This window comes from Aquarana catesbeiana, linkage group LG02 (genome assembly GCF_042186555.1).
Source record: "Aquarana catesbeiana isolate 2022-GZ linkage group LG02, ASM4218655v1, whole genome shotgun sequence".
Classification (NCBI taxonomy): domain Eukaryota; kingdom Metazoa; phylum Chordata; class Amphibia; order Anura; family Ranidae; genus Aquarana; species Aquarana catesbeiana.
Window position 1 is genome coordinate 131,135,589 of NC_133325.1, and position 20,201 is coordinate 131,155,789.

The following is a 20,201-nucleotide window of genomic DNA, read 5'->3' on the forward strand; positions in this document are numbered from 1 at the left end:
TTTTTAATTTTTTTAATTTTTAATTCTATCTATTGTTATTGGCGTCAATATGAATTTTGGACCCACTTATTGGTTACTAATATGAATTTTAGATTAATTAAACTTTGCATGTATTAGTATCATCTCAGAATATACATCATTTGTGCAATGATCACTATATGGAGGATGCCTTCTCATGTCGAGGTCTTGTCATTTTCCTTTTCTTCCCCCTTTTTTTGTTTTATTTTATAGGATGTTATGCGATGCCCCTCATTGGCAGTGTCATTTTAACTTTCATTCAACATTTCTAATTAATATATGGTCATGGCTGATGCCCTTTTATTACTCTAATCAGTCTTGTCACATATTTCACGTTGTTTTGACATCATGACATATTTGAGAATGTATCTAAAGTAAAAATCCACCTAGATTCCTTTTGGCTCAGGGTTCGCACCTTATGTCCCCCCCACCAATGTCGAATGTATGGCTCAATGCCCCAAAACTTCAAATGGGTGGGGTCTTTATTGTGGCACAGTAGAAAATGTTTGGATACGCTGTGCTTATCATAACTATTTAAAATATTCTGGACATGCTCTTTGATTCGTACCTTCAGAGGTCTTTTCGTGCGGCCCACAAATTGAAGGCCGCAGCTGCACTCCAGGGCATACACTGCCCCTTCGGTATTGCAGCAAATAAAGTTTTTTACCTCATAGGTGTCCCCCGTACTTGTAGATGAAAATTCAAAGAGCTGCGGCCTTCAATATGTGGGCCGCACGAAAAGACCTCTGAAGGTACGAATCAAAGAGCATGTCCAGAATATTTTAAATGGTTACGATAAGCACAGCGTATCCAAACATTTTCTACTGTGCCACAATAAAGACCCCACCCATTTGAAGTTTTGGGGCATTGAGCCATACATTCGACATTGGCGGGGGGGACATAAGGTGCGAACCCTGAGCCAAAAGGAATCTAGGTGGATTTTTACTTTAGATACATTCTCACCCCGAGGCCTCAACATTGAGTTTGACCTCAACTGTTTCCTCAGTGACTTTTAACCGATTGTATTAGTTTAAAATGTTTTAATCTATTTATTTATTTCTACTAACATAGGGTATATGACCACCTCTCCTTTCTGCTATACGCTTTTACTTCAACCACTGTTTACTATTTGCCCTATTCATCCCATCTTGGTTTAGATGGTTGAAACCACTACCCGACTTTTATTACATTATATATGGACCATGTTTTTATTTCTCGTTTTTCAGATCTCTCATCGATTTTTATTAATATATGTGTCTGTAACCATTTTAACTTAACAGGTTCTGTCTCTTATAGATCTGATCACTTAACTATGAGATTACATATTTGGATTGGGTTATATAATATGTGTACAAGATATCCTTGAGTATTGTCCCATAGCCCAGTAATTAATTGATTCACCAATTCCCATCTATATGTTAACTATTTTAGCTTGGGGATTGACTGTTCACCTTTGTGTGGGAAGTTGGTCAATATCAGCATTAGAGTCTCTCTTCTCCCACTGTTGGTTTTATTTGCATTTTCTATTTTTGAATTTTTATCCCTTTTTTTAGCTTTTATTGTGATATAATATATTAAAATATATGGTTTATTTATAAAAATTTTTGGTCACCTACTCCCCTCTATTTAATACATGGTATATCCTAGTCTGTGGACGCCTTATTGTGAGTATATATTTCTGACTATGAGCACTGAGTGATGCCGATGTAGTCTGATACGATTGTGTTACAGCGGAGGAAGACACTAGAGATAGGTTGTCCCGTGTTCATACCTCCTTTGCTGACAGCTCAGAGTACGGGAGACATGTGCCTGTGCTCATTGGCTCTTTGGGTCAGCTGACTGCAGGAAGCTGTACACACCCCCCTTATGGCCACTCAACTACACATTACTATCATAATGGCCGCGCCCTGCCAATCCTTGGGAAAATGGCCACCAGGCTAATAAAGCTGAGACCACTAGAAAATGACCGCCCATTACCAGCCATTCTAATACTATTTAAGGACACGTATCGGGCCTATAGGTATCCCCTGAAGAAGTCACGTGGGCAGTGACGTCACGCGTAGGGACAGGATAGGCACCGATGCTGATAGAGGCTTACGAGCTCGCCGCTCGTTGGAGATAAGCACTGTTTGTTTACTTTTTACGTGAGTACTTTTGCTGTTTGTGAATAAAACTAGTCTTGCCAAACAATACTACACTATTGTGGGACCTTCCTTTTTTATATTTCCGTGCCCCTTCACCTGCTGAGGGAATATGCTCCAGGAGTGGGATCGTAAGGATTGAGAAGAAAGTGAAAGGATGGTACCCCCATTTCTGTTTTTTTGCTGTTACCCCATTACCCTAAGGTAAGGGGCCACTACCCACTAGTGTGTAAACACGAAGAGGAGCACCATTTTGTCACATTTGAGCACCCTACTGTATATCTGCATGCTAGGAAGCCGACATCACTTTATGAAGGAGGACTGCTCTTTTTTATGAATACACCTTGATTGAACTGTCTTTTTTAAGGATCACGTGGATGTTATTGTTTTTTGGTTGCACATAGCCACTTTTTGAGGATTGTATGTATGCTACATCTGTGGCATTCATTTTTATTTATATATTTTAGTTTTTTCACTCTATATAGGAGCTGATATTGCGGTATCTGCTATCAGCACTCTTGCACTAATTAAGCATTTGTCACAGCACTAGCACGTGTGCACTTTGTATTTACTTACCATTTGTTTTGACTTTTATACTCTTACATAGGAGCTGCTATTGTTGAATCTGTCATTCACACTGTTATTATTGCAGCACAGAGCACTAGTGCACTTTATATTTAGTTTTTACTTATAGAATATGTATGTTGTGTAGTGGTTGATCCTGCCAAGAGACCACCACTATATTTATTATATATGTTTTTTATTGACGTACTACTTAGTGCGGATCATCATAGGCATTAGGAGTATCTCACTCACATCATTTGTGTTTTCTGCTTGGATGAGCGCGGCACCAATTTTTTATATTTTATAATTTTCTGTGAGGGTCTGGTTGTACCCGACTCGGTGCAGGCAGCTTTTCCTTTTAAGCTCTTACGTTCACACACATGATAGCGCAGGAATAATTGTTTACACCTTGGAATGTCTACTTTCCAAAAATGGGTCATTTGGGGAGTATTTGTACTGTCCTGACATTTTAGGGCTAATCTTTATGAAGAAAGATTTGTTTTCAAAATTTTATAACAGAAACTAAAAAAATCGTGTTAACGTTTTCTTTATTTTTTCATTTATATAGCAACAAATAAAAAACCCTGTGGTGATTAAATACCATCAAACAAAAGCTCTATTTATGTGAAAAAAAATATATCAAGTTTATTTGCATACAGTGTTGCATGAATGAGCAATTGGCAGTTAAAGGTAGCATGGTGCTGAACAGCAGAAAATGCTCTGGTCAACACAAGTCCTTATTGTACTGAACAATTGTGCCCATATAATTAGCCATCTATTATAACTCACTTACCTCATTTTCATGTTCTTGCTCATGGAGAATGCCATCTTCATAGTCTCGAATGAAGGCCCGAGCTGCAAGCTTGTGAAGTATCTAAATACAAAGAAATAACACAAATATAGTAGCAGTGATTAAAATTGTAAATTACAATTTAAACAAATGAAGAATAGACAGGGGGGGATTTACTAAAACTGGTGCGCACAGAATCTGGTGTAGCTGTGCATAGTAACTAATCAGCTTCTAGCTTTTTTTGTCAAAGCTTAATCAAACAAGCTGAAGTTAGAAGCTGGTTGTTTACTGTGTGCAGCTGCACCAGATTCTGTGTGAACCAGTTTTAGTAAATCTCCCCCAAGGTATTTGCTTATATTCTCTAACCAGAGAAAGAAAGAATGAGACACAGTGAAAAAGTCTGTACTGCCAGGGATGTAACGTGTAATTGTGGAACCACACTACACCTTATGCGCCCTACACTTTGGTATATCCTGGATTTAGTGACGTCACTCTGGTTCTGGTTCTCAGGCTGCTGCATGTGTGGTGACCCTTTTGGCAGCCAGAATAGAGGAATACGCAACTAAGTAGTGACAAGCACCATCCTCCATCCTCCCAGGCAGATCAACAACTCCACAGGAAGGCTTCAGTGTGTTCCTGCTGATGTGATTGTATTTTTAGAAACCCTGCAAGGTGGATCTGTAGTGGAAAGTTGACACCTTTGTGTAAGCATATAATGATTCTACCTCCCCAAAATTTCTGCTATCTGCTGCATCTTTTTGTTGTCAGCTAACATATGGGTCCATATGAATGATTAGTCTCTGCACTGTCAACTCATTGGTTATATACTGGCCTGATTCTACAGCTCGTTTACATGTGATGGAGGTATTCACACACACACACACACACACACACACACACACACACACAAACTAAGTTCATTGGAGCTGGAGATACCCTTGACACATTTAGTTGCGAGTGTGTTTAGAAAAGGAAAAATGTGCTCCTAGTGCTTGATTTCTATACAGCTGAAGAAATTGTGATGACTGCGTCATAGGAATGTCAATGCCATTTTTGGCACTGTAGGGTCCTCTTGATGTACAGTGAACTACATCCGCACTTTAGTACAACATAGGTACAACTGGCAGTGATTGAAGTCTGCAGAAGTGCATGTTTGGTGGTTGGCTGACAACATTGTCACCTGTATTACCATTTATTGGGGGTATTTTGACAGGGATTGTTCTAGTCGATTTGTTAGTAAATCAATTCAGTAAAGGGCATTTGTATATAAGCATTCCAATTCACCCTTCCTCTTCTTTCTGTAACCATGGAATCAGAATTGGACAGTGCACACCTGGATACATATAGAAAAGAGAGGCCTGAAGGCCAACGTAGCTCTTGAAAATTTGTGAAAATAAATGAAATAAATATAGAGTGTGAATAAACAATATACAGCTGCTAGCACTTTAAAGTCTAATACAAAAACTTCAAACAAGTAAAATATACAAAATTTTGTATATTACACTTGGATACATGTATAAACTAGTGGAGTATCAGCTTCTACGCCTGCTCCATTTATTGTAAAAGGAACCACCTTCTGCACCTGTTATGTCATGTCAGTAAAAGAGGGTGGGGCTCATGACAGTCAGGGAATTTATGAATGGTCACTGGATCGTGAGATGTTTATAAACTGCACAATTGCTTCTGTTATCCATAGGAAAATACAGACAAGAATGAAATGTAGCACAACGGGGGGCAGGAGGCGGAGCCTAGCGGAGCAGACATGCATTGTTAGAGCTCCACACCGCTGAGGAGAGAAGAGAAGGACAAAGCGGAGCCTGCAGGCTCAAAAGGTATCCATTTGAACCTTTTTGCCCCAGGGAACAAACTGTGAAAGTTTGCGCAGGAAATATGGTACTGGGAGGAAACCGTGGCAGAAATAAAAATCACCTCACAAAGAGCTCACAGGCACTCACTGCAGCTGAAGCAGCTCCAGTCACCTCACAAGATACAGCATCAGGGCGCTCTCACAGACAGAAAATGTCACAGCAAGACTCTCCATTTGAGTCAGATACAGAACAAATCCTCTCACAAACTTCTCCACAAGCCTCCTCAGCATCCCCAGTAATAATATTACAATTTGAAAAGATGCTTCATAAGGCTTTAAAACAAACCTCAGACCAAATAACAAAAAGCCTAACCAAAGAAATAAGAGAGCTGGGAAACCGCACCGCAGCCTTAGAAATAAAAATGGATGAAATTGAAATTACAACCCAAGAAAACATAACAGAATTGGAACAATTAAAAAAAGAGAATTTAATACTTCAAACTAAGCTCGAAGATTACGAAAATAGAGCCAGACGTTCAAACTTGCGCATAAGGGGAATACCTGAAACTGTGACAGACCTGCAATCTACTATTACTGCTCTATTACAAGAACTAAAGCCAGATATCCCTATTGAACGTTTAGAACTGGACAGAGTACACAGAGCCCTCACAGCCAAAAAGAAAAATGGACCCCCACGTGATATAATCACAAAATTTCATTATTACAGAACGAAAGAACAAATACTAATTGCTGCAAGAGAAAAAAAGGAACTTAATTTTCAAGGACACAATTATCAAATTTTTGCTGACCTATCCCAACTTACTATTACTAAAAGACGATCCATGAAACCCCAACTAATGGAACTGCAACGCCACAACATTATGTATCAATGGGGCTTCCCCTTTTCAGTCAGATTTAACTACCAAGGTACAATTTACAGAAGCAGATCAGCAGATGAACTACAACAAACCCTTTTAAAATTAAATCTGACAGAACCCACAAGCAGCAACACTCCCACACGCAGAAGAATGACATCATCTTCACCTTCAGGCGCACCCAGAAAATTTCAGAACAAAATGGGAATCATCATTCTCACAAAAGAGGCCGTTATGCCACATCATCCATGGACCAAGAAGATTCAATGGACTGACATCCTAATTCCTGATATCTCTTCATTTATTATACTAAGAGATGGTTCTCTATAAAAAACCTATATTTATAGCTGAATGTAACTGCATTCTGATAGTCACACACTGTGTGGGATCATGTTACATTCCAGTTATATTTCTTATTACTTCTGATTCATATAGCCTTAGAATATATAAGTGAAATAAGGAAATTCTTGTTCAGTTATATATTATCAGGTAATAACAATAGATTTATTACTTTTTAGGACAAATATGTTCAATAATCCAGAAGTAATGGAAGCTTTTTCTTTCTTTTCTTAAAACAAATATATTATTACCTAACTAGTTCCTAGAATTATGTTTTTGTTTATTCTAATCTGAAGCAATACAACCTCAATTTTATGAGTTAACATTTCTAAACAGTTGCATATGAATAAAATATGTAATTGTTTACTCTAAAAGGGTTAAAATCCCAAAATAATTCAAACTATCTTCATCAATACCAATGTTATTAACAGTACCTTTCTAACTGAATTATTTAGCCTAGGGCAAAACTAACCATATACAACCACCCTGGAATAAATAATTTCAACAAAAACTATATTCTGCACTCCAATTAATGAAACATCATTTTGATGTCTTTTGACATAGCACTTCTCTCCTGTAAGCGGAAGATCCGTGTACCCCCATTAGCCCTCCTCATTCTCCCAACCATATTATGTGGGAGTGTGACGAAGGCACTTATTCCCCCGAGAGAGATATTTATTCTCTTTCACGGGTAAATTGTGATTACTTGCAAAAAATAATTTATACAATGTATCATCTAATCTCATATGTTTTTTGTTTACTCTTTACTCCAGAATTCACTGGTTTCTTTTCTATCTTTTCATCTCTTCAGTCCACACAGGTTGATCTGCGCAGTCAGCTCTGCATAACAAAAAGTAAGTCAAAACTATTTGATCTGTTGCCATGGCACCACTGAATATACTTTCCTTGAATGTTCAGGGAATAAATGTCCCTCAAAAAAGGACCAAAGCCTTCCGTACTTTCCGTAACAAGAAGGCTCACATAGTATGCCTCCAAGAAACACACTTCACCAAAGATTCTACTCCAAAATATATTTCTCCTTTTTATCAACAAATTTACACGGCTTCTGCCTGTACCAAGCAAAGGGGAACTCTAATTGCATTTCACCGATCCACACCATTCACCTTATCATCAGAAATTAAAGACCCAGAAGGTAGATACCTGATACTCATGGGTTATATAATGGATACAGCAATCACGGTGATTTCCTACTACGCTCCTAACAAACAACCTACACCATTCCTCTCACATATATTACAAGTGATTAATACACACAAAATAGGAACAGTGATAATGTGTGGGGATTCGAACCAGGTCCTCCTCCCATTTCTAGATAAATCACCTTTTACACCATCCAAAATAACCTCTAGATTACCTTTTTCTCAACTTCTTTCCAAATACAATCTGGTAGATTCATGGAGAGAAAGTAACCCAATGAAAAAGAAATTCACTTATTTCTCGCACCCTCATCAAACCTTCACCAGAATAGATCATATTTTTCTAACAATAGGAATGATACCAGAAATTATTGCATCAGATATAATTCCGATTCCGTGGTCTGACCATAATGCAGTATACACTACTATAGCCTCAGCCATACCAAAAGCGCATGACCCAACGTGGTACTTACCAGACATAATGCTCAAACACCCACTACATCAGATGGCCATTGAACAAGCTTTAAAGGAATACATATCAATTAATAATACAACAGACATCTCCCCAATAACACTGTGGGAAGCTCATAAGTCTGTCTTGCGTGGTACAATACAAAGACAAATGGCACTATTTAAAATCTAGCAAAAAAACTAGAACTCAATTTTAATGCAGCCTACATATCATTCCAAGATAATCCATCTCAGAGTACAAAATCTCATCTGGAAAAATCTAGATTGGAATACGATCTATTTCTCACTGAGTCAGTTGATAAATCCCTCAAACGCTCCAAACACAATTTCTACATGAATACAAACAAACCATGTACATATTTGGCTCGGGCATTAAATTCAACTAACAAATCTTTCAAACCAATACGTTTGAAATTATCAAAAAATGTTTATACTTGTAATCCAGTTAAAATAGTCCATAAATTTCACTCACATCTCGCAACTTTATACAAGACAAACAATGAATTTAATCCTACAGAGGCTGAATCCTTCTTCTCAAAAATAACCTTACCTGAGTTATCTCAGAATCAAAAAAGCAGTTTGGATGAGCCTATAACTATAGATGAAGTTGCTAACGCCATAAAAGACCTAAAACTTAACAAAAGACCAGGTCCAGACGGCTACTCGGCTTTATACTATAAAACATTCTCAGAAATACTCTCTCCCATTCTCACTGAAACTTTTAACAAACTTCTAGATGGACATTCTTTTCGGCAAGAAACACTAATGGCAATTGTTTGTATGATCCCAAAACCCCTTTCTGATGATACTTCCTGTGTGAATTATCGGCCTATCTCTCTGTTAAACCTTGATATTAAATTATTAGCAAAAATAATAGCAAAACGCCTCAATAGCATTATAGGAAAATTAATACATAGAGATCAAGTAGGCTTCATGCCAAATAGACAGGCAGGCGATAATATACGCAGGGCAGTGTTATTGGCACATATTGCTAAAAAAACGGAAAATCCCTTTATGTTTTCTATCTCTCGATATTAAGAGGGCATTTGACACAGTATCCTGGCAATATATGCAATATTCATTACAAAAATGGGGTTTTGGACCCCACTTTTTAACATGGATCAAAGCATTATATAATAAACCCAAAGCCTATATAAAATATGCTGGATACAAATCTGATGCCTTTAATATCGAAAGAGGTACCCGACAGGGTTGCCCATTATCTCCCTTATTATTTGCCCTTATACTCGAACCCATGGCCCAATACATCAGAACAAACCAAACTATAACTGGCATTGAAGTAGGAGGTATCACACACAAATTATGTATATTTGCAGACGATATATTACTTTTTCTATCATCACCACAGGTCTCTGGTCCTAACTTAATACCAGCTCTTGATGGATTTGCAGCCCTATCCGGCCTTATGATTAATCCCAAGAAATGCCTAGTGCTTAATATTTCACTCACAAACATGGAGTTGATCCCAGCTAGGGCTGCACTCCCATTCACATGGGCAGAAAAATCAATCCCATATCGTGGAATTCATTTAACAGCATCTCATTCTGACTTATTCTCAACCAATTATCCTCCTGTATTAAGACAGATCACAAATCTAATAAAACAATGGTCGCAACTTCCTTTATCCTGGATAGGGAAGATTAATGCAATCAAAATGACTATTCTACCCAAATTGCTTTATCTATTCAGAGTCCTCCCTTTTTGAGAATAGTACAAAAAAGAGCAACTTCGTTTATATGGGGCTCTTCTAAACCACGTATACCTATACACACACTACATCTTCCCAAAAATAAAGGAGGCCTGGGATACCCTAATTTTACTAACTACTACAGAGCAGCACATTTGGCCAGTCTGTCCAAATACCATGCAAAACAGGAAATCCCATTATGGGTATTTATAGAGGCTTCAGAAAATGACCCTCTATTAATATCAAACTTATTATGGCTTGATCCTAAAGACCGCTTTAAAATTCATAATCCCATAACTAAACACTTCTTATCTCTCTGGGATAAACTAAAAACCTAATATCAGTTACAATCTCCACACAATCCTCTCCTTTCTTTTATCAGAAATCCGGCCTTTTATCCGGCATGGATCTACCCAAATTCTTTTAAAGCTTGGACAACATCAGGCATTCAGACACTAAATGACTTCATAGCATCTAAATCATTCCTTTCATTCCCATCGCTTAGAGAAAAATATGATCTACCAAACTCTGAGATATTTAGATATCTCCAAATCAAAAATTTCTATACACCATTCCTAAAGGGGGATACACCATTATCCCAATTATCCATTTTTGAATCAATCTGTACAAAAGATCCATTTGCTAAAGGTACAATTTCATCACTTTATAATCAATTATATGGAGTACCAAATCTTAATAGACCCTCTTACGTTTAGAGGTGGGAGGAGGACCTGGGACGAACTTTAGAAGACACGGACTGGTCTAACATATGGCTCACATCTAAGTCATCTTCACCCAACATCTTAGCACTGGAGACAAATTATAAAGTCCTAACTCGCTGGTACCTTGTACCCGCTAGAGTGGCAAAATATTCACCTAATACCTCAGCTCTTTGTTTTCGAGGATGCCCAGAAATAGGCACACATTTACACATATGGTGGACGTGCCCAGTAATCCAAACCTTCTGGAAGGAAGTCTTCGTGATTGCATCTAAAATATTTTAAAAAATAATACAACCAGATCCTTATATAACTTTACTTAATCTAAAACCGGAATGGTTAACACTCTCTCAATTCAAACTTATGATCCAACTAACAACGGCTGCAAAACAAACAGTGGCCAAGGCATGGAAATCTCCTACATTGGTACTAGCAGAAACAATTCACAGAATGAATAATACAATGTCCCATGCTAAGATGGTAGCCATCGATCAAAATCAAATTCCAAAATTTGAAAAACTTTGGTATCCTTGGATAAAACAACAGTTCCTGTCAAACTTCAATGACTCTGTCCTGTTGCCATGGTAGCAGATTAAATGACTTAGAGACACCCATTCTAAGGCTTCAAAGAGAACTAAAAAGAATAATAAACTGACGAGCGAGACAACCTTGTGGACCATACCTCTGCCTTTCTACCCTTTTTCTTCTTTCTCTTTCCTTTTCTCCACCTTACGATTAAAGCTCATTATCAGAATTTATTTGACCTATATACACTCTACCTGTAAACAATATGTATAGTAGGTATAAATCATTTAAATACCTACAAAAGTAACTAAGGAAATTATATATATCTTTAATTTAGGTTTACGTGAACCCAATGTTTAATATTTGAAATTTCATGATATTTACCTATATAAACCCTACTGTAAAACAATGAGCTTACTTTATAGATCCTTGTAAACTTACTTTATGTATCTTTATAATATTGTATACTCAATAAACTTCTTTTGACAAGGAAATGTAGCACAACATTTTGTTTAATGTCAGAACAAGTTGCAAGATATTCAGTGGGTAGGTCTAAAGCAATCGACAGCCAATAACACAAAAGAACAATAAAATCTACCACAGTATGTCCATATATAAGATAGCGCAGATGAGAAGATACTTTAAAAACAGCAACATTTATTGTGGGTGGAAAAACCCTGATCCCACAAAAAATATGAAGCCGGGCTTTCGGCCTCATGCACACTGGGCGTTCTTTACAGCTGCTGTTTTTGGCTTCAGATTTTTTTTTCTACAGACAAAAAAACTCTCCAGCATGTTATCCTATGTGTCCATGCACACATAAGCTGTTATCAACTGTTTTTGGCTGGGGCGTTTTTTTGGCTGTAAAGAAAACCCCAAAACTAGTGGGTTCTGAGAGAAGTTTTTCAGCTGAAAAAATAGGATTTTTATAACAGCTTACCTGTAAAATTCTTTTCTTGGAGTACATCACGGGACACAGAGCAGCATAGTAATAACTATGTGGGTTATAGGCCTACTTCAGGTGATGGACACTGGCACACCCTAAAGAGGAAGTTGCCGCCTCTATATAACCCCTCCCATACCGGGAGCACCTCTGTATTTGTAGCAAACTAATATATGTGTATCCAAAAGAGTGGAGGGACCTCTGTGTCCCGTGATGTACTGCAAGAAAAGGATTTTACAGGTAAGCTGTTATAAAAATCCTATTTTCTTTATCGTACATCATGGGACACAGAGCAGCATAGTAATAACTACGTGGGATGTCCCAGAGCAATGCTATCTGAGGGGAGGGAGACACAAACAAAGCAGGGCGCCATCAGACTTGAGGACCTATACTGCTGCCTGCAGCACACTGCGCCCAAAGGCGGTATCCTCATGCCCTTTTACATCCACCTGATTAGAATCTAGTGAATGTATGGACTGAAGACCAAGTTGCGGCCTTGCAGATTTGAGCCATGGAGGCTTGGTGATGCACAGCCCACGAAGCACTAACAGCCCTGGTGGAGTGCGCTTTGATTTGAAAAGGTGGAATTCTCTTCTTCAAACCATAAGCCTGAATAATCACTTACTGAATCCACTTAGAGATAGTAGATTTCAACGCTTCCTGTCCCTTTCTAGGACCTTCAGATAACACAAACAAAATTTCCTTTTTGCGGATCTGAGCAGTCGCTTTCAAGTAGACCTTGACTGCTCTCACTACATCAAGAGAATGTAGTGACTTTTCTTCTGTAGAACAGGGTTCTGGAAAAAAGAAGGTAGAACAATATCTTGGTTCAGATGAAAACCTGACACCACTTTTGGCAGAAAACTAGGATAAGGACGCAACACCACCTTGTCCTTGTGAATAATTAAATATGGCTCTTTACAAGAGCAGCCAACTCTGATACCCTTCTTGCAGAAGATATGGGAACCAGAAAAACTAGCTTCCTTGTCAAAAGGATCAAGGGAGTATGTTGTATGGGCTCAAAAGGCTGCTTTTGTAATACCGACAAAATTAAATTCAAGTCCCAAGGATTCAAGGGTAACCTAACTGGTGGATTAAGCTGCGTTACTCCCTGTAGAAACACACGGTCAAGAGACATCATCGTCAGATTCCAGTTATATGAGGACAAAGTGGCAATATGGGGGTAAATGCGGGGAAAACCACCCATAAAATACGCAGGGACTGAGCTCCAAATTTTCTCAGACCTGGCCCCGGAAAAACTAGCTAGGAGACACCTTTTAAAACCCCTATTGGAGCAAATTCATGGAGAGAATATCAAATATAATTGGGGTTTTTCAGCATGTTTAATAGGCCAAAAAGATGGAAGATCAAGGAGATTAAAGTTTCTGGAAGAACTTTGAGAATTCTGTAACCAACTTGACCTACGGGTTCCACTTATCCCAGGATGGGAAGAGGAAGAAATTACAAATAGACTAGAATGGAATCTATAATAAACAAGATGTAAATTGGTGTTGATGGTGAAGTGGACTATGAAATAGAGGTTGGAAGACGGAGGTCTGTGCTGGGGGGGTGAGGGGGATGGACGGGGGGCTATATGTGGAGGGTTTGAAAGGGACATTAACTGGCATGGTGGGGAGGAGCATGGTTGGAGCCACACCTCAAGACTAGAGAGCCTCATGTGGGAACGGAGTGTAGTCCTACCTTTGGTTCTGGGGTCAATATGTGGCGGGGGGGGAAATGCCGTGTTTGGGGGTGGAGGGGAGGGAATGTGGGCAGTGGGGGGGAGTGGGTAGGGGGGAGACGTACTTTGCAGGGACGAACAGTAACTCACCATAGTAGACCAAACCTACATCAAAGGGTCCAATATCCTCAGACAAGTCAGAGTTCTGGGACCCCGAATGTAAGTGAGAGACTTATCGGGTGGGGGAAATCCTGAATGATTGGTGGGGGACAGAAACCTCATATTAAGGTCTGTCAGCCACCAATCGTCAAGAGGCAAGGCAACACCCATGAAAGATCTTGGCCCCATTGGACCGCACTTTATCGGTGACATGGAGACCCCCCTAAGCAATCCAAATTTAGAAGGACAGAGGCAAACATAAAGGGGGAAGGGAAAGGAAAAAAAAAAACACATACATGACAGAAATAAAATTCCTGACATATAATGTTAGAGGGCTGAATTCCCCAGCCAAGAGACATAAAATTTTAAAAGAACTGAAGCAGTACAGAGCTGAAATGGTGTTTCTACAGGAGACCCACCTTTCTCAGGACACAAATATTAAATTATATCCCAAAGAGTTTCCGACTTGGCACTATGGGGACTCACTAACTAAGAGGGCCAAGGGGGTGGCTATTGGGTTCGCGAAAATGACAAGATTCATACTGGAAGACAGAATGACAGATCCAGAAGGCCGATACCTCTTTTTAAAGGGTAGATTAGGGGAAAGGACATTTACAATGGCAAATCTATAATGCCCTAATAAGAACCCCATAAAATACCTGAATCAGGCCATGGGAAAGTTAATGGACTTTAAGACGGGGGATGTGATACTGACTGGAGACTTGAATTTCTGTATGGACCCGATCTTGGATAGTACGTCCTGTGTACAGGGGACAAACAAGGTCCTGTTAAAAATGATTAAACAGAAAATGTCAAATGATGGATGTGTGGAGGGCGCAACACCCGAAGATACGTAATTACACGTTTTTCTCCCCTGTACATGGGACCTACTCGAGGTTGGATTACATAATGGTGGATCATAGGCTACTGGAGCAGGTAATGGAAACAAACATAGAAAGATCTACGCTTTCCGACCATTCCCCTGTGTCAATGAAGATGAGGATTCCAGGAACTCAAAGACAGCGGTATGCATGGCGACTGAATGAAGCCCTGCTACAGGATGATAAAGTAGCTGAAGCAGTTAGTAAAGAAATAGTACAATATTTCCTAGTTAATGATACAGGGGAAGTTTCAGGTGCTATCTTGTGGGAGGCACATAAAGCCTATATTAGGGGTGTCCTTATCGCCATTGGCGCGGGGAAAAAAAAAGGAATACTCTAATAGAAGAGATACACAGACTAGAACAAGGCCACAAGCAACACAAAGGTCAACATCAGGAGATATTTCACCAATTAGTCAACAAGAGAGACGAACTTAAGGATTTTATGGAGCAGGAGTCAAAAAGGACATTTAACAGAATAGCTAAAGAAAGACATCAATGGGGAAATAAAGCGAGCAAACACTTAGCGAGAATGTTGAAAAAGAAAAGAGAAATCAATTATATAGAAAAAATTCAAAACAAGAACGGGGAAATAGTATATACAACTAATGAGATAGCGAAAGTGTTTAGGAGCTATTATGGTGCTCTCTATTCTGTGGACCAGAAGGGACAACAGGAAATAGAGAAAACGGAGAAGATCAAAGAATTCCTAAAAAACGCCAGACTGCCTCACCTCTCAGTAAGTGACGGGTCCATATTAGATAGACCCATAGCAGAGGAGGAAATCCATAAAGCATTGAAAGATTCAGCGCCGGGTAAAAGCCCAGGACCAGATGGGTATACGACCTATTATTTAAAAAAATATAAAGAAATTCTTGTCCCGAAGCTGTGTCAGTATATGAATGGGTTGAGTGTAAAATATGAAATGGGAAGGGAGGCCTTGTCTGCGTCAGTAACGGTTATTTTAAAGGAGGGGAGGGATAGTACGCTTTGTTCAAATTATAGGCTAATAGCCTTATTGAATGCAGATATCAAACTTTATGCTAAAGTATCAGCGACTAGGTTGAAGGAGTGGATGACCGACCTGGTGCACCCGGACCAGGTCGGTTTTATCCCAGGGAAAGAAGGGAGGGACAATAAGATCTGGGGAAGATCTTAGGCCGCTGGAGCGGCTGTGCATGAGGGAAAAATCAAGAAATAATATATCACGGATATATAAAATATTACTAGCTGGGGAGGATCTGGAGGTTCCGCCATATATCAAAAAAATGGGAAAATGAACTGGGGTCATGAAGAAATAAATACACTATTGAAAAGATGTTGAAATTAACACATAGTTCTGCTGTAGATACAAAGACGGCTGAGATGAATTATAAGTGTTTAGTAAGGTGGTATGTGTCCCCAGACAAAAAAAGCAAATACCAACCGGGAAAATCCGCAGAGTGCTGGAGAGGGTGTAAGACAGCAGGAACAATGGCCCACTTGTGGTGGGATTGCCCTATAATAAAAAAATACTGGAAAGAGGTTCTACAATTAACAAAGGAAATCACCAATAAAGTAATACCGGAATACCCCTGGACATGTTTGTTCCACGGGGAGGATGGTCCGGTTAAACAATACAAAGCATCTATAATTCCCACTCTGATTAACGTTGCGGAAAGTCTTATACCCCCTTCCCGCCGACCGTACGCACATATGCGTACTCGGCTTTCCGGGGTTATACCGGGATGATGCCCGCAGCTGCAGGCATCATCCCGGTACCGTTGTTTTCAGCGGGCGATCGGCTACCCGACTATAACAACCAATGCGGCTAAAAGCCGCTCGGTTGTTATACCGGAGGAGCGGGAGGGACCCCCCCCTCCCGCCGCCTCCCGCCGCTGTTACCGGGCCTCCCGTGCGATCGGGAGGCCCGGTGTCCAATCGGGAATCTTCGGCGGCTGGGGGCGGGCTGGAACGAAGCTGTGAGCTTTGTCCTTGACACAAAGTTGTCCACTTTCTTGCTGAATCTGGATGCCAATAGATCTACGTCCAGGATCCCCCATCTTTGGCATATGGCCAGGAAGATGTCAGGGTGAAGAGACCTGTCAGGGAAGGTTCCATCCGCTGATGACACTGCCTGATATTTGGCGTGCAGTACTGTGGTCCACCAGCAGGTGTCTCCTGGCAGTCTGGAACTGCCAGGGGAGCTTTCCCCTGTTTGTAGTATTGTGATTTTTGGGCCGCAGTACTGACGTCCAACAGCGGGTGGTTCCTGGCGGTGTGGGGCCGACATCATCTCCTGCAATCAGGCATCACCTGAGTCTGATTGAGATGTGTATAAATACCCGGCAGACACACTCATACCTTGCCTTGGTATCTTTACTTGTGCCCTGATCCTGAACCTGAGAGCTCTGTATTTGTACCTGATCCTGTTCCTTTCTGTTTACCTGAACCCTGAGCCTTGTACCCGTCCCTCCTGTGATCCATCTATGGTTGCCACCTCATCCCTTTAAACCCGAACACATATTAATTACACAGGTTCTGTGGCTGATGAAGGTGGTAATTAAACTCACTTGGTGCCTTATCTGCATTTAATTAGCCTCAGATCCTGTGTAATTCAAAGGTGTTCGGGTTTAAAGGGATGAGGTGGCAACTCTAGATCCATCCATCCTCTCCTTGTCCTGTTTGTTTCCCTTCCCCAGCTGCTGACCTCCCGTTGACGACCCTGGCCTGGCTCTGTTTATGATCTTGGTATTTCCCTTTACTTGTATATATTTAGTAATAAAATAAGTTGCGCTAGAAATGAACAATCACAATTAAAGTGACACAAAGTGCAAATAACAAATGCTACAATGGTGATCATTCAGAAAAATGTCCATATGCACAAATAGGTAAAACACAGATTAATATTGAATACAAAAAGTACAAAAAGTAAAATGAATATATGGAGAGATGAATGAAGATGAACAGCTAAGTCCAATTAGGTTATGAATTCCAATGTCCATCAACCTTCACTAAAAGGATTGGATGGGGGAAGGAGAGAAGGATCTCAGTCTGAAGAGAAGGAGCTCCGTAAATGAGAACCTTTACCAGAACAGGTGGACCCCTCAAGAGCAGAGTCTTAAGTGCAGGCAGATTGAGCCCTCTGCAAGGACTGATGAATCTCCAGTACCTCCAATACCCTCCAGCGTCTTCCAGTAATGAGTGGGGATCACTTCAGCAGGGTGCAGTAAAAAAAACCCGACAGATACCTTGATCTAAAAGATACACTCGGACTCAAGGCCAGGAGTGTAGAGAGACAAAGGGACTCCAATCATGAAGTAACATTTAAAAGAGGGAGAGCCTTTAATGCTTATATAATGAGCAGTAACAACCGCAATGTAAAAAATACAAATACAAGTAAAACAGCCGGCAAGCTAAAAACAAGCAAACACCCGTGTTCCGGAGTCGCATGTGGCGTGATGGTGTCAGCACATGGCACAGCCCTACATGTTTCGTAATACTTTACGTCTTCCTGGGGCCCCATGAACACTTGAAATCTTTTGGATGTATTTGTCCAAATCATCCCCAAACAGGCGTTCCCCGTGAAAAGGGAAACCAGCGAAAAGTTTTTTGCATGGCGCTTCGGCTGACCAATTTTTCAGCCACAAGATCCTACGCATATGCACCAGCACAAGCGTAAGGCGTGACACCTGATGGATAGAATCTTTAATAGCATCAATTGCAAAACATAATGCCCTTGGCAGTTCGGCTAAGTCTCGGGCCTGCTGAGCAGGAATGACCTTAAGCGCTTGTCTCAACTGGTCCTTTAGGTATTGACATATGCTTATTGCTGCCACTGCAGGTTGAGTCACTGTACCTGCCAGAGCAAAGGAGGTTTTTAACAGGAATTCCAACCATTTATCTGTTGGATCCCTAAGCATTTGAGCGTTATCTACCGGACAAGTTAAACTTTTATTCACACAGGATATAGCAGCGTCAATTGCTGGTATATTCCATCTTTTAGGGAATTTTTCCTCCATGGGGTAAAGTACTGAGAACTTTTTAGGAGGGAGGAAATTTTTATCTGGGTGATACCACTCAGCATATCTAAGCTGTTCCAGTAATGGATGGACAGGAAAGGCATATAGAGCCGGAGAAGGCTTCAGAGTACCCAAAGAAGAAACGGGCAGCTGATTCAGTTAGGGCAGCTTGAATGTGGAACGGACCATTTCTATAAGAGATTGCACCAGCAATTTTTCAGGCTGTGACACTGAAAAGGGTTCTTCTATAGTTGAATTCCTTAGAAGAGGAATCATCAGCCTCTTGTTGGTTCTTGGAGGGTGGTTCATCCTCCTCCGCCCACTGTTCCCCTGCTTGAGGGCCCTGGGCGGGAGAAAGGGACCTATCGCGCTTTCTCCCATTCTGGGAGGATGCAATTAAAGCAGCTAACCTTTCCTCCAATCCCACCAAGGCTGAGAATAAAACGTCCTCAGTAACATAGACAGGGGCTGAAATTTTAGAAACAGCTGCAACACTCAACAGACCCGATGGCTCACCCTGACCAGCCACCTCTGGTCTTTCAGGGGAGGATGGCAGTGCAAAATTAGGGCCCGAAGGTGATACCTTTGGTCCCTTTTTGGGGATGTTTATACCCCCCTTTTGGTAGGCATAGTCCTGAGAACAAAAGCAGAGATACTGACAAAAAAACGCATCCACTGCTGAGCAATAGTCCAAGCATGGCAATGGAGGCTTTGGGCTTTATAGCTTTGCATTTATGCACCGTTGATGCTGAGCCATGCCACTGCCGCGCTAAGCCACGCCCACCGACTCCCCCTTTTTTTAAAATGAATTCCCACGCTCGGATCAGCATGGGGGGGGGAGGAACCGTCAAGTACCAGTTAACGGTCCCTGTTAGGATCCCTGTTAGGCTACAGTGCCCAGGTGGGGGAAGCCTCTCCAAATCCCCCCTCCAACATCTTACCGGTGGCTAGGACTGCTTAGTTGGCTGCATTACCAAAGCACTGGATCCCAGGGTCCAGCTCTCAAAGAGAAGCGTTACAGGCAAAACCTTGCTTCTTCCGCTGCGAGGCCCGGGTACCATCCACTTTGGCCTTAATGGCACTTTGAATGGATCCGGTTGCATAGCTTGCTCCAGTAAGGATTACTCCAGTGGAGCTCTTCATAGTACATCTTTAACCGTGACTAACACCTTAGACACTGGCGAAAAAACTGAGGTGCTCCCGGTATGGGAGGGGTTATATAGGGGAGGCAACTTCCTGTTTAGGGTGTGCCAGTGTCCATCACCTGAAGGTGGCCTATAACCCACATAGTTATTACTATGCTGCTCTGTGTCCCATGATGTACGATAAAGAAAATGCTCTAATGTCAAAAAACGCTAAAAAATGCTGATAAATGCTCAAAAACGCGGCTCACCAGCATTTTTCAACATTTTTGATCCCATTG

General features: G+C 40.7%; 1 protein-coding gene across 6 annotated transcripts in view; it reads right to left on the reverse strand.

Moving 5' to 3' along the window:
* PARP4 (poly(ADP-ribose) polymerase family member 4) overlaps positions 1-20,201 on the reverse strand; it is a 570,213-nt gene that overhangs the window by 297,843 nt on the left and 252,169 nt on the right. For all 6 annotated transcript variants that reach the window (XM_073613478.1, XM_073613479.1, XM_073613476.1 and 3 more), the window contains exon 28: positions 3,517-3,597. In XM_073613478.1, coding sequence (XP_073469579.1) covers positions 3,517-3,597 — 81 coding nt within the window. The remainder of the gene's footprint in view (positions 1-3,516; positions 3,598-20,201) is intronic.